Source organism: Vulpes lagopus, chromosome 5 (assembly GCF_018345385.1).
Source record: "Vulpes lagopus strain Blue_001 chromosome 5, ASM1834538v1, whole genome shotgun sequence".
NCBI classification, from domain to species: Eukaryota; Metazoa; Chordata; class Mammalia; order Carnivora; family Canidae; genus Vulpes; species Vulpes lagopus.
In genome coordinates, this window is record NC_054828.1 from 80,479,291 (window position 1) to 80,493,881 (window position 14,591).

Here is a 14,591-nt window from a genome sequence, read left to right on the forward strand (position 1 = left end):
CACAAGATGAAGCTCTGTGCAGTTGTGAAAAGGAATGTGGATCATTTCTGGAAAATGAAGTAGGGTGATTTCCCCGACAAAGCATTAAAGCAGAAGGGCAAGCTGTAGAGAGAAGAGGCCATGGCGACAGACATCCTACTTTGGCCCCCATGGTTCTGTGGCTGCCCAAGTGCACCAGATTCGGCTGAACCAGCTAGAAGGCAATAGAGGGCAGAGATTGCCCTCACCGTTAGGGCCAGCGAGTGTGTCTTCTCTGCCTGATGAAGTACTTCAGCCCTCCCCATAGTCTCTGCTGGTGTGGTTGACCCACAGGGACCGCAGCTCCTACTCCTGTGATCATGTCCTCACCAAGACCCACACATGCTTCAGTTTGTATGTAACGCTTTTTCTCTAAAACCAAGTGGATGTTATCATCAGTGTGGTACACCTTACTTACTACATATGATCTTAGGTAGGTTTCTGTTTTTTTCATCTGGCTGTCATAACTGACTCAATCCATTTGGTGAGAAACAAGGCTTCCTGAAACCGGGAATCACACGTTTGCTTATTCAGCAAGAAAGCGTGTTGTCTACATACAAACCAGGAGGCCTAGAGCAGGCGGTGGGGTGCAGGGGGTGGGGCAAAACAAACAGTGTGCTAGAAGTTCTACCCCCACAAGGAACTCATAGTCTAGTTCACTGTCTCTGAGGGGTACGCAAGCCAGGGAGTATACTAGAAGATCTACTGAAGTCTAGGGTGGAAAATACTAGAATTTCCATCATGTCTAATTTTTATCTCTAATATTCTCGCAGATATTTTATCTAAAGAAAGACATCAAGCCTTACCAACAAACAATAAGTGAACTGAGGGCAGCCCCGGTGGCGCAGCGGTTTAGCGCCGCCTGCAGCCCAGAGTGTGATCCTGGAGACCCAGGATCAAGTCCCACATCAGGCTCCTTGCAGGGAGCCTGCTTCTCCCTCTGCCTGTGTCTTTGCCTCTCTCTCTCTCTGTGTGTCTCTCATGAATAAATAAATAAAATCTTAAAAAAAAAAAAAAAAAAAAACAATGTGTGAACTGATCCTGGTTCCTTCAGTTCGTGTTTAGGTCATATAGTTGTGTGTCATGTATGGTATAAAAGCGCCCTCAGGGCAGAGTGGGAATGCTCAAACCTGCAGGGGCCCACAATGGAGACTTCTGCCACTTAATCACTCTCACTGTACTGTGATGTATTGCACTTTGAATGTGCTTGGTTAAGAGAGTTTGCAATTATATTATCTAGCTTTAAGAAAATTAACCCACACAAAGAGACAAATGGCTTAAAAATAATTCATTGAAAGATGCCATAAATTAAACTTTATACTAATAATGCAGGCACCAGCAAACAACGAGAAAATGGCAGCTGCCACTCTCCCCACTATAGACGTGAATGCCTCATCAGCTATACTTCAATAAAAAAACATGCTGATCTAAGCAGATCCAACAAGAACTCACCTAAAACTTTAAAATTATCAAGAGTGTTAACTACTTAACATTAAACTCAGCCTAAGTGTATCTTTTACCTTTAGATGGAGCTGATGAGAGTTCCACACCATCATGATAACCAAGAGTCTCTAAAATTACACACAGAGTTTCACTTCCTCTTAGGATGTGGAAGGCGCGCAAAGATGTTGTTCCCATCCTAACAAAAAGAAAAATTCAGATGAAAAACTACATTGGAAATTTCAGTGAACGTCTCCGAGAGCTGGGGTCACAAAACGATGAACAACCTGAGTTCCAAAGACAGTCAAGTCCTTCTAAAGGGGGTCAGAAGATGGGACGCCTGGGTGGCTCATGGGTTGAGCATCTGCCTTCGGCTTAGGGTGTGATCCTGGGGTCTCAGGATCAAGTCCCACATCGGACTCTCTGCGGGGAGCCTGCTTCTCCCCTTGCTTATGTTTCTGCCTTCTCTCTGTGTCTCTCATGAATAAATAAATAAAATCTTTAAAAAAGAGAGAGAGAGAGAGAGGCAGAAGACAAACTCTCTCACCTATAGGAGGGTACATGAGAAAAAGGAGTAGGCCAGGGAACACATGGGGAGGAATAGCTACAATTCTAAGGAACTGACAAAGGCCGAGTGGGAGCTGTGTGTCAGTCCAGAAGAGTGAGGGCTCCACCAAGGGGAGTTCAAACTTTTCACAAGCTCTTATCCTTAAACCTTTACTGAATGCTCATGAAAGAGAGTAGGGGTGCAACACATGTATAGGAGGTAAGAAGACACCATGCATTTCCCTAGATTCTTGTCATGTGTTTAACATTCAAGCTTTTGGGGGACTGGCAACAAAGACTGTTGCCCAAGGCACAGGAAAAGATGTATTGTGGGAAGAAAGTAGAGTATAAAAAAAGACTCTCCTTGGGGAGAAGCACAAAACCATCTTGGGCCCAAAATCCCAAAATAATATCAAGCAGAGGTTTCCTACCAGTGGGGAAAGGGAAGAAAACTCCTGCTCAAGATCAATCACAAATATAAAGCAGAATTTGGCTGTTGTAAGGAGGAGGGGCAAGGAATGCATAGAGCGGCACACATCTAAGGCTGAAATACATGGGTCCTTCCCTAAGACTTAGACTGAGTAGAACAACAGAAAAATCATCATACTGCCAACACAAGCCTGGGATAAAGTAATGAGCACCAGCAGTCTAAGGCTGGGGATGGGGCCCGCACATGGTGATAGACCTAATCTGAAAGCTGATGGTGCAGTGATAGTCCCGAGAAAAGCTTCCATCGTGAAGCTCTCATCCTAACCACAAGGCAAAAGTAGAAATTCTTCATTGCTAGAAGAATTTGAAGTCTGTGGTGTACTGACACTCAGCATAGCAACAACAAAACCCAAAGCCAGATCCTCTGCTAACTTGACCCTCATGACTCAATTCTCCATACTAAGGGCCTGACAAAGGAGGAGTCATGATTGTTTTCTGGCATTAATAGTATTTACCTCTGTCTCTACTGTTCTACATGAGACATCTGGTATTCACTCAAAAACTACATTTATACACATGTGCACACACATAAAACCCACTGTCAACAGGACAATGCAATCAATAGGAGCAAATTCAAGTAATACTTGGGTAATAGAAGGACGAGCAGATAGGGACTTTACAATAACTATAATTAATATGTAAGAGAATATAGTGGAAAAGATAAACAGCATGTATAAACAGATGGGGAGTTTCAGAAGAGAGAGGGAAATGCTATGAATGATAAACCCAACATCAGCTGCAGAGTGCCTTCGACCTGTTCATCAGTAGACTGAACCCAGCTGAGAGAACTGATTAACTTAAAGATCTATCAATCAAAGTTACCACTTCCCACCGAGAGAGAGAGAGAGAGAGAGAGAGAGAGAGAGAGAAAGAAAGAAAAATGAAAGCAAACCCAGCAACAATGACAACAGAACAGGCATCTGAGAGATCTAGGACAGTATCAAACATATTAACATACTTATAATTGAAATTCTAGAAGGCTAAGAAAAATATAATGGAACACAAAAGATTTTGAAAAAATAATGGCTAAGAATGTTTCCAAACTGATGAGTAACAGTAAATCACAGATCCAAGGAGCTCAGACAACCCCCAAGAGTATATACACCAAACAAACCAAAACACTTCACACACACCTATGTACATCACAGTTAAGCTGCTGAAAACCCAAAATAAAGAGAAAATCTTGATGGCAGCTAGAGGAGAAGAGGGAGGACCACATCACATACAGAGGAATAAAGATAAGAATTAGGGTAGACCTCTCATCAAAAACTACACAAGCCCCCTCCAAAAAAAGCAACACATTTATAAAATACTGACTGAAAGAAAAAAATAAAAACAACTGCCAGTTGATAATTCTATATCCAGAGCAAATATTTCAACAATGAAACCAAAATAAAGACATTTTCAGAAAAACAACAGATGAGAAAATTCAGCGCCACTGGCCTGTTGTGTAATAAATGTTAATGGGTGCTCTTCAGGCAGAAGAAATATGTTACCAGGTAGAAACCTGTATTTATGCAATCATATAAGGAGCTCTGAAGATGGTAAAATGAGTACTACCCTGCAATAATAAGGAACAGACTACTGATACATGTAACAACGTGAACGGACCTCAAAATAATGACTCATTGATAAAGGCTCATTGATAAAAAAGGAAACATAGTATTTGATTCCACATATAAAATTCTAAAAACACAAAATAATCTCTGGTGACAGCAATTAGACCAATGGTTTCCTGCGGGATGAGGAGAAGGGAGGATGAACAGGGATGGATCACAGAGTGTAATGGATATGCTCACTGCCTTGATGGTGATGATTGTTTCATGGCTCCACACATATGCCCAAACTCATTACACTGTGCACTTTAACTGCATGCAGGTTTTTCAATATGTTATACCTCAATAAAGCTGAAAGGAGGGTAAATGCAAAATAAAATTACAATGAGATACCACTAGATATCTGTTAGAATGGCTTAAAATAAACTTTTAAGAGCTAATAATAATAAATGGTAAGGAAGATGTTGGAAGCTAGAGCATTGCAGGCAAAAATGCAAATGGTAGAACTACTTTGTAAAACAGTTTGGCAGTTTCTCATAAAGTTCAACAAACACTCACCTTACAACCCAAAGATCTCATCCCTAATTATTTACTCAGAATTGTATACATGTGCCCTCATACATGCCTTTATGTGCATGCTTATACCAATTTGTTAGCTGTATTCTTAGTATCCAACTGGAAACAACTCAAATGTTGCTTTATTAGTGAGTGGATTAACAAACTGTGCTACATCACACAATGGGCTACTTCAGAAAAAACAAACAAACAAACAAAACAAAACCAAAATGAACCAAATTGCTGATTCATTCAACAACATGAATGAATCTCCAAAGCTTTATATGGAGTAAAAAAGCCCGACTCAAAAGTCTGCATACTAGATGATTCCATTTTTACAACCTTCTAGAAAAGGCAGAACTATAAAAACAGAAATCAGATCACTGGTTGTCTGAGGTTGGTTGTGGACAGAGGGATTGGTTACTAAGGAATACAGGGATGTTTTAGGGGGATAGAAATGTTCTATATTTTGACTGTGCTGGTTACATGAATGTATGCATTTGTCAAACTCATAGAACTGAACATCTCTGAAGGGTGAACTTTCCTCTATATAAATTAAACTTCAATGAACTGATTTTAAAAATTAAGCATCCAAAACATGAAAGCAAACCTCTGAAGTTTTTCAATGATGTTTTAAAGTCATGTCTTACTCAATCTAGTGCTTTTAAACATTTTACTAAATATAATGGTAAATGGTTAGAAGCTTTTTTTGAGGTTTCATATTTCATAGCAAAAGCCATTCATGGGGAAAAGGCTGAGGTAGTACACAGAAACCAATAAGGTAATGAAAATGCATTCCTGTGTTGGCAAATTTCACTGATACACACTGGGAAAACACTACTGGAGATTTGAAGAAACAAATATGAGGCCAATTCATATTGTGATGCTAGTTTGCTATTTAGCTGGGTGAGAAAGAACAGCAGTGATTTCTAACATATTTCAGCTCACAATACTTTAGAGATTCTGTTTCAATAATCAAACAATGGAGAACTTCTCTTTTTTTAAGGGGGCATGAAGGTAAAATATATGGGGGAAGAGCTATTCACAGCTGAAATGATCTTTAAATAAAAGAATGATTTATGGAAAAAGTGTAGATGTAAAAACCACTGAGGAAATGGCTGCTTTAACTCAAATACAGAGCCTAGGGCCAGAAATACCATCACAAACAAAATTTATTCACCAAATAATTCCTATGTAAGAATTTTCCATAAGGAAGTTGAACTCTATGAGATATACCCATGTAGTTAGTTTTAGAAATACAAATCTTCTAAAATATGGTAGGATCTTTGCAGTAAGTGAAACTGGAAGAGACTATGAAATTCTACTGTCCCACAAAGAATTAGTATGTAGTTAATATGTAGTATGTAGAATCTTTTAAGGAATCTTGCTCAACTTTATGTGTTCCAAATTCATTTTTCTTTCATGACTAAGGGGTGTCAGTAGGATGCTAACAGCAGATTAAAACCAACAGACCAACAGACAAAACACCCTAGTGGCTCTCTTTAAGCATTTTTAAAAGAGTTAAATGGTAAATTTTTAAAAAGAAATTTGTGCTATGGAAGTGACATTTTAAAGAGAGATTTTTGGGGAGTGCCTGGGTGGTTCAGTCAGTTAAGTGTCTGACACCTGGTTTCAGCTCAGGTCATGATCTCACGGTCATGATCTCTGGGCCCTGAAATAGAGCCCTATGTTGGGCTCCTCGCTGGGTGTGGAGCCTGCTTAATTAAGATTCTCTCTCTCCTTCTCCCTCCATCCCTCCTTCCCTGCAGGTACACACACACACACACACACACTTTCTCTCTCTGCCCCCCTAAAAAATTAAAATAAAAAATAAAGATAGATACTTAGAAAATTTTCTATTGTTACATGATTTTTGCTGCCCAAAGTAATGGAAATGTGTCTGTATATCAAAATCTCTTACATGTGAACACTTAAAATACTTAGAAAAATCAAACTGTTAAAATTCTAAATAAAGAGTTTCAGGGCTTTTGAGATCCTTTGATAAAAGAATAAAGAATTCCCATTAGAAGGAAATTTGTTAGCCTAATTTCAACAAAACTTTGGCCTATTTGGTAGATGAGATAGAAAAAAGTTAGAATCATAATTTAGTTAAAGTGATGAACTACTATTTGGATCTTTGAATTTTTTAAATTACATTTCTTTCTGCTATATGAGCCATAAAAACTGGATTCTAAGTAAACTGAGCTTAAAAACTAGACCATCTGATCACATTATCACAAAGGGTTAAGCAATGATTATAAATAAAATGAAGCTTATTGCTTAAAAAACTATATATTATCTTGTGTTATTAATAGGCTTTTGTATTTAATAATAATAATGATAAATAAAAATTTTTAACAAAGATTAATTTTATGTTTAGTATTCCTTAAAAATGTCTTTTTGTTTATGCTTTAGAATTATAGAATATGCTTGTAGAGTAAGTCCAGGTATAAAGTTTGTTAATAATAAACATACATAAACTGGTTGTGTGTGCTCAAAATTTTTACTGATGGGGTGCAAAATTTAAGAAAATAGATTGGAAACAGCTGTCTAATGGAATTAACAAATAATTATAAAGCCTTTGTAGTCCAATAGCATCTGGCATAATGCTAGATGCACAGTAAGTATTTGAAACTGTTTGCTCATTGACCACTTTTGAGTGCAAAATGTGGTAGTCTATATATGTTTTGTGCACATGTATATTTCTCCCTCAGAATATGCATTTCATTTGGTGAATAATTCCTCTGCCTGAGTATATTTGTGTAGAACATCATGACCATAGAAGCAGTAGTGCACAGTGGTGGCGGTTTCCAAATTTAGACTACCTGAGTCTAAATCTTGGCTCTATAATTTATTAGCTATATAACCTTGTATTCTGTGTCCCAGCTTCCCTACCATGCATAATCAGGACAATAACAGTACCTGTCTCATTGCTTTGTGGTGAAGAGAGAATGAATTAATATGTGTAAAGTCCCTAGACCTATGTCTGACATCTGGAAAGCGCTCACCTGTATTTCGCAGGTTAGTTGCCAAATACACACACACACACACACACACACACACACACACACACAATTGGGGTGAGTATACTGATATGTTTTTATGTCATGTAATTTTACTTTGTATTTCTGGTTCCCAATATGTATGCATTTTGAATAATAACTCATATTATTAACAATAATCAACACTGATTAAGCATGAGTTCTGGCCTTTCATTTAAGTACTTTACATAGATGATCTCTGTTCATCTTTAGAAAAAAGATGACAGAACACAAAAACATAATATACTTTTATTACCCCCATTTTATAGATGAAAAACTGAGGCCCAGAGAAGTAAAGTAACTCCCTTAAGTTCACATAGCTAGCATATGATAAATCCAGGAAATCTGGCTTTCTTCTTCTTTTTTTTTTTTTTTTTTTAGGTTTTATTTATTTGAGAGAAGGAGAGTGTGTATGGGGCAGGGGATAGGCAGAGAGAATGGGAGGGAGAGGGAGAAGATCTCAAGCCGACTCCACACTGAGCAAGAAGCCCGATGTCGGGCTCCATCCCACGACCCTGAGATCACGACTCAAGTGAAACCAAGAACTGGACACTTAACTGAGTCACCCAGGTACCCCGTCTGGCTTTTTAAATCACTGCTTGCCACCTCTCCACCGATTTAATAATACTGAATACTACTCCTAATACTCCATAATATCTTCGTTTGTATGATGCTTAGTATTTTATAAGATACTTTATCACATACAGTGAGTCTCATAACCAGCCTGTGAAGTGAGTAGGGGCAGGATTATTATCCTCACTTTTGTAGAAGAGGAAACCGGTACAAGTGAAACCATGGGAATCTTTTGGTAGAAGTGTTTCTGTGTTGCAAACATCCTGGCTGCTTCTGCACACAGGGCTCATTCACCATAAATGTACTGAGTACTTACAATGTGTCAAACTCAGACATTCTCCTTGGGGCTGTAAACTGCGGACCTGCCCTGGAAAGCATCACAGCTTGGTAGGAAACACAGGTATGGAAACCAAGATTCACCGCATACAATATGTAATCTCTAAGGGGGATAGGAAAAAAAAAAAGTGCTTGTGAAGCACAGAAGGAAGGACCATCGGTGCCAGGGAGGTCTTAGAAAAGGCAAAGGTGGCAGCGGGGGAGGGGAGGCTTTCCTGGGAGAAAGAATGCATGTACCTTAGTGTGAATCCATGTTTGTGACCATGACCATGCGTCCAGCCATGGCTATGTATGGGTCTGAGCGTGTACCTGCTTACAAGGGCTTACGTGTTAATGTATGTACATGTGGCCTGTCAGTGTGCAATCAGTAAGCCTGAATGTAAAGAAGGTGTCTGGGTCCACACACACCTTGGCTGAATCCAACCTGCCTTATACCTTTTCCCTTTCCCTTCTTCCCCCAACACCAGGGTAACCAGAGATACCAGTGGCTTCCCACTGTAGCAACTGTCTCATGTGCTATGGTGATTAGACTCACCAGGTTTTTCACTGTCAATCTGAATGTGTAGCAGTCTAATAGGGCCAGCTAGCTTATGTGAGTAGTGGTGGTGGTGGTGGTGGGGGGGCGGTGAGTAGAGGTATTTGTAGGTGCACAAATGTGTGCACACCTCTGGCTATCTGTAAATGCTTAGTGTTGCTGCTCTCAGCCACACTGGGGAAATCTCCTTTTTCCGTTCTTCTTCATCACCTTGGGGAGTTCACCCGCTCACCTGTTTCCACTGCCACCTAAATGTGGCTGGTTTCCGCCTCCCCTTAAATGTCCTAGGGATATTTAAAATGCACTTCTGTGCTGGGGCTGGGCAGAGGCAAGGCTGGAAACTGTTGGTGCCCATTTTCCTTGGAGGCACTTCCTACTCTCCCTCACCCCCACCCTGTTCTGGGCCAGGCACCTCTCATAAGCTGAAAAGTGTGCGTAAAAGCAAACAGGACTGGTGGTAGCCATGAGGGTCACTCCCAGGGGTACGCTGATCAATCCTCTCCCCTGATGATAAAACCTGTTTTTAGAGCAAAATTGAAAAAAAGGAAAAAGGAGGACTCCTCTCTCCACAAATGTTCCCGCAGGAATTAGTGTGGTGGGAATAAGGCTACAATACCCTTTTATTTCTTTTTAAGCTTACACAATCAAAAAAGCTAAGATGATTGCAAATAATATATAGTTGATGGAGACTAACAATATCTCTATAAAGTGGTAAAGTAATTGAACTAGATTTTCCCTTTTGTTAGAAGGCATATAAATTCAGGACCATGGGGTCGTGTAAGGCAAAGGCATAATGAGCTGCAATACACTGGTGATTTGTGTGGGTTTACATTCTGGCCCAATGCACTGCCACACAGCTAAATATTCACGTGGTTAAAATAAGCAAAAATGAAATGCAATAATCAACGCACGTAACATGCCATATTTTAACTTGAATGAATGAATGGGTGAAGAGAGAAACAAACATATTTAGGAAAGTAGAATGGTCTTATCGTAGAATGCTCTCTGAAATTACAATACCTGGATTCTGTTCCCAGTTCCGCCAATGACTTAATCTATTGAAAAGGCTTAAAAAAAAAAAATCATATGTTGGAAAATTAAACCAGTGGCGGGATAGATTTAAAAAACATGAATATGTTCATTCAAGTCCTGTTCCAGTATCTTTTAAAATATAAATGATCACTAAAATCAAGTAAATGATCCCTAATAAATGTTAGCTGTTGCATACCTGAATATATTTACTGTAGTACCATATATGGTGTATATTTTCGTGTTCTGGACACGAATATTTTCTTAAACATTATGAGGGAAAATCCTGTTTGCCTAATATGTGGGGAGAATTTTTCCATAGTCAATATGTTGTTTATTCGCACTTAAATACTGCATCAATAATCTGAAAAAAGAGAAATAGTCTGATAATGGCTAGAGACTCTGTTTAGAGGCTAAGGTTTCTATCATGGACTGCTTTCAACTGTTATATTTTATGGCACAGATTCAGTGGGAATCTGATCTGCTAAAATATTTGGGCTGTGAAAACTCCCACACTGTGACAGATGTCAAGTCCAATTAAGTGACTCATGTCCAGGTTTCTGTCCAATAGGATTTCCCATTAAATATCAATTTAGGGGAAAAAAAATTCCATCCCCCTTCTTAAGCCTTTATCTCTTCCACCATCTCCAGGCTGAATCAATTGGTACCAGGAGAGCCAAGAAGCCACACACGCATCTCTGCCTCTTTGCTCTGGCTCTCCCACCCTCTCCCGTCTTTCTCCGCTTCCCTGTCACTGTTACTCCGGGAGACGTTCACTTCCCACCAACCTTCTCCAAGCGTCTCCAAGCCAGACTATATATATTTTGCTGTAAGGTAAAGAAAGGAGGGGGTGGGGTGGGAGATGTAAGCAAGCCTTTAAAGACTTTGAAACTGCAAATAGGTGTATTTATACGACCTACAAGTAAATGAGGAAAGAGGAAGAGGCAAGCTTAGCCCCGAGTTACAGTATTGTGTTCCTGGGAACTGGGGAGACATCAGCTGAACAAAGCCTTATTTCAAAAAAAAAAAAAAAAATCACTTCTGAGGAAGATCGCATCTCTGCCTTGCACTTCCCAGTTTCTGCTCAGCCGTATTAAGGGAAGGAAAGGAGTCCTATTGGAGCAGGATCTTATCTTAACCATCTTTCTTATTGATTCTTCCGCTATTAGAAAGTGGAGGCATCAACCCTTTGATGTGATTGTGTTTATCTCTGCATCTCTTTTGTTATTTATAGAGACCTAGAAGAGGAAAAAAAGCACGAGACTTTTCAGCACCTCGCTTAAAAAAAAAAATCAACAACGAATTTCCTGAAATGTCTGTGAACAATTAAAAGGAAAAGGCGTTTTTGGTCTATCAACTAAGTGAACAGTCATTTATATCGTCCACATCCTGAGATATTATCGTCCCTCGCTGTGGACACCAGCGAGATGACAGCTGCTTTTTCATATTCGAATGTAATAAATATTTGCTGCTTTTAATATATTTCGGAATTCCTCCCCTGTATTCTTTGGAATTTGTAACTCTAAAAGATTGGAGAAAAGATTCTCGAAAAGGCTTTTACAAGGTAAGGCTCCTTTAAATAATTTTTTTTTTCCACCTTGGAACTAAGTTGGATTATTCATATTGCATTGGTAGACGTACTTCAGCTAATTGTTAAATAAATAAAACGTAAGCACGACATGCTATCTGTGAATATTTTAAAAAGGTATGTGGAGGAGAATTCTAACCTGCTTTGCGGGCGGCCCAGGAACTTCTTAGCCGCACTACAACTATGTTGTTGCTTATTGTGATTTTCCGTCACTCGCCAATTTATTTATGCCCTTTCAAGCCGAATGTGTGGATGCAAGTTGTTCGACTTTACAAATGTTATCTGTGAAAAGCCCGTAGGGAGTCCCATGTAGCACTCGGAGCATTTGCTTTTATTCTGCCTTAGAGGACCTGCTTTCCCGGCAGCGCAATGACGGGCAGCTTGAGACAGACTCGCTCCTGGGCAAGTGCGGCGCCGGGAGCCGATCCCACTTCCCGGGCTTTTGTTCCTCCAGGAGCAAGCCCTCCTCCACGCCGCCGCCGAGGCTTTCTCCCGCGGCGGGCGCGGCTCGGGCTGCCCTCCCGGGCCGGGCCTGCTGCTGCCCCGCGCCCGCGGCCGGTGCGCGCTGACCCCGCAGGTGCCGGCCCCGGCCCCGGCCCCGGTCCCCCGCCCCCGGTCCCCCGCCCCCGGCCCCGGCCCCGGCCCCGGCCCCGGCCCCGGCGCCCTCCCCTCCTCCCGGGAGGCCCGCGGTGCGGGTCGGAGCCCGGGGCCCCAGACGAGCGCGGCCAGGCCTCGCAGGAGGGCTCGCAGGAGGGCTCGCAGGAGGGCTCGCAGGAGGGCTCGCAGGAGGGCCGAGCGCCGAGGGTCGGCCTCGGCCGGGCCGCTCGCGCCGTCCCCTGCCGCCGCGCTCTCCGCGGCCCTCGCGGCCTCCGCTCCCGCCGCCACCCGGCCGCCGCCTCTCGGGGTGGCCCGCCCGCTGCCGGGCGCATTGTCTCGTGCCGCGTCCGCGCCCGGGTCCCGACGCGTGCGCCGGTCTGCCTGACAGATGGCGCTTCGGGGGCCGCGAGCGCACCGGGGCCCGGCTGCTGCAGGAAGGAGTCCTCGCGTCGGTTCCGTCACGGCTTTGTTCCCTCGGAGAAGCGCGGCGGCCGGGGGCCGGGGCCGGGGCCGGGGCCGGGGGCGGGGGCCGGGGGCCGGGGCCGGGCAGCCTGGCGGCGGCGTCCGCATCCCCGGCCGGGCTCCCCCGCGCCCCGCGCCCCGCGCCCCGCGCCCCGCAGCCGCCCGCACGCCCCGCGCTCGCCCAGGGGCGCCGGCGCCTTGGCCTGGGGCTGCCGAGTGCCGCGCCCCCGGGGCCGCCCGCCCCGCGCAGACCCGGAGGGGCTCGCTGTCGGGGCCGCTCGCCGGCCAGGGAAGGGGCAGTGCGGCGGGCGGCCCCGCGGGGTCGGGACTCGGCCGGGGCGGGGGGGGCGCCCAGAGCTCCGCCGCGGCCTCCCCCGGGGCCGGGCCCACGGAGCGCCGTGGCCGCCCGCGCGCGGGCCGAGGACCCAGCCCGGGGTGCGGCCTGCCCCCGCCCGGTGGGGAGGCGCGGGACTCGCGAGCTCGGGCCTGCGCCCCCCGCGCTCCCCCTCCCCGCGGGGCCGGCTCCGCCGAGCGCGCCCGCCTGGGGCGGAGAGGGGGCCCGGGACGCGCCCGCGCCGGCTCGCGCTCGGACCCAAGAAGCCCTGCCTCCTCGCACTGATCGCTTTTCTGACTCCCCTCAGCCTCCAAAATGATGCTGAGTCCGGACCAAGCGGCCGACTCGGACCACCCCAGCTCGGCGCACTCGGACCCGGAGTCGCTGGGCGGCGCGGACGCCAAGGTGCTGGGCAGCGTGTCGGACCTGGAGCCGGTGGAGGAGGCCGAGGGCGACGGCAAGGGCGGCGGCCGGGCCGCGCTCTACCCGCACCCGCAGCAGCTGAGCCGCGAGGAGAAGCGCCGCCGCCGGCGCGCCACGGCCAAGTACCGCTCGGCGCACGCCACCCGCGAGCGCATCCGCGTGGAGGCCTTCAACCTGGCCTTCGCCGAGCTCCGCAAACTGCTGCCCACGCTGCCCCCGGACAAGAAGCTGTCCAAGATCGAGATCCTGCGCCTGGCCATCTGCTACATCTCCTATCTCAACCACGTCCTGGACGTGTAGGGCGGGCGCGGGGAGCCCTCCGGCGGGGTCCGCAGCGGGAGGACGGGAGGCTTCGGCCTCGGGAAGGTGGGGCCGTCCGGCGAGCCTGCGGCGGGCAGGGGGGCGTCTTCCGGGCCAGGCGAGCCTCCTGGAGGCCCCGAGGCCTCGCGCCGCCTCCCGGCCTCCCCTCCGTGCGCTGGGACCCCTTGAGGGCCGGTTGCTCCAGCTCCGAGGCGCTGCGCGCTCCCACCTTTATCTTCCCGTAGATCTGCATGTTTTGAAAGGACGAGGGCAGAAGCTCAGAGTCAAGACTCCTCTAACCTTACACTATCTGGCATTTTTCTAGTTGACAAATCACCACCCAGCATTCGGAGGGTTTGGGAAGGACCCTCCTCCTGTGTAGAGATTCAAGGCACAGAAAGGTGGAACAGGAAAGTTTCCGTTCAGCCGCGAAAAGGAAGATTCTATCAGAATCCAAATAAGGCAGATAAATCCTCAATATTGGTGAGCTTAAAAGATACGCCGAGAACAGACACACTGTGGGAAGATCTGAGCTGGGTGAGATGTTAACCCCGAGCTATGACACTCACGTAGACAAGAGAGTCCATATTCGAATGGGAGTTTTAATGCCGGATTGCTTTTTCAGGCGAAGTGCCCCTTTATATCCAAAAACATCTATTTGTGACCTTAAATATGTGGACCTATAGGTGCAGTTAGAAAAAGACAACCTATTTTTATTTATGTTAGAAGGAGTAGAGTATTTTTTTCAAGACATTTATTTTTCAGAGTG

At 45.1% G+C, this 14,591-nt stretch overlaps 1 protein-coding gene across 1 annotated transcript; it reads left to right on the forward strand.

Annotated features, from left to right (window-relative positions):
* Positions 1 to 11,638: 11,638 nt before the first annotated feature.
* On the forward strand, positions 11,639 to 13,822 carry NHLH2 (nescient helix-loop-helix 2). The gene is made up of 2 exons (XM_041754234.1): positions 11,639 to 11,682; positions 13,407 to 13,822. Exon 2 carries the CDS (start codon positions 13,415 to 13,417, stop codon positions 13,820 to 13,822), a length of 408 nt encoding a protein of 135 aa, XP_041610168.1. The 5' UTR covers positions 11,639 to 11,682; positions 13,407 to 13,414.
* The last annotated feature ends 769 nt before the right edge of the window (positions 13,823 to 14,591 follow it).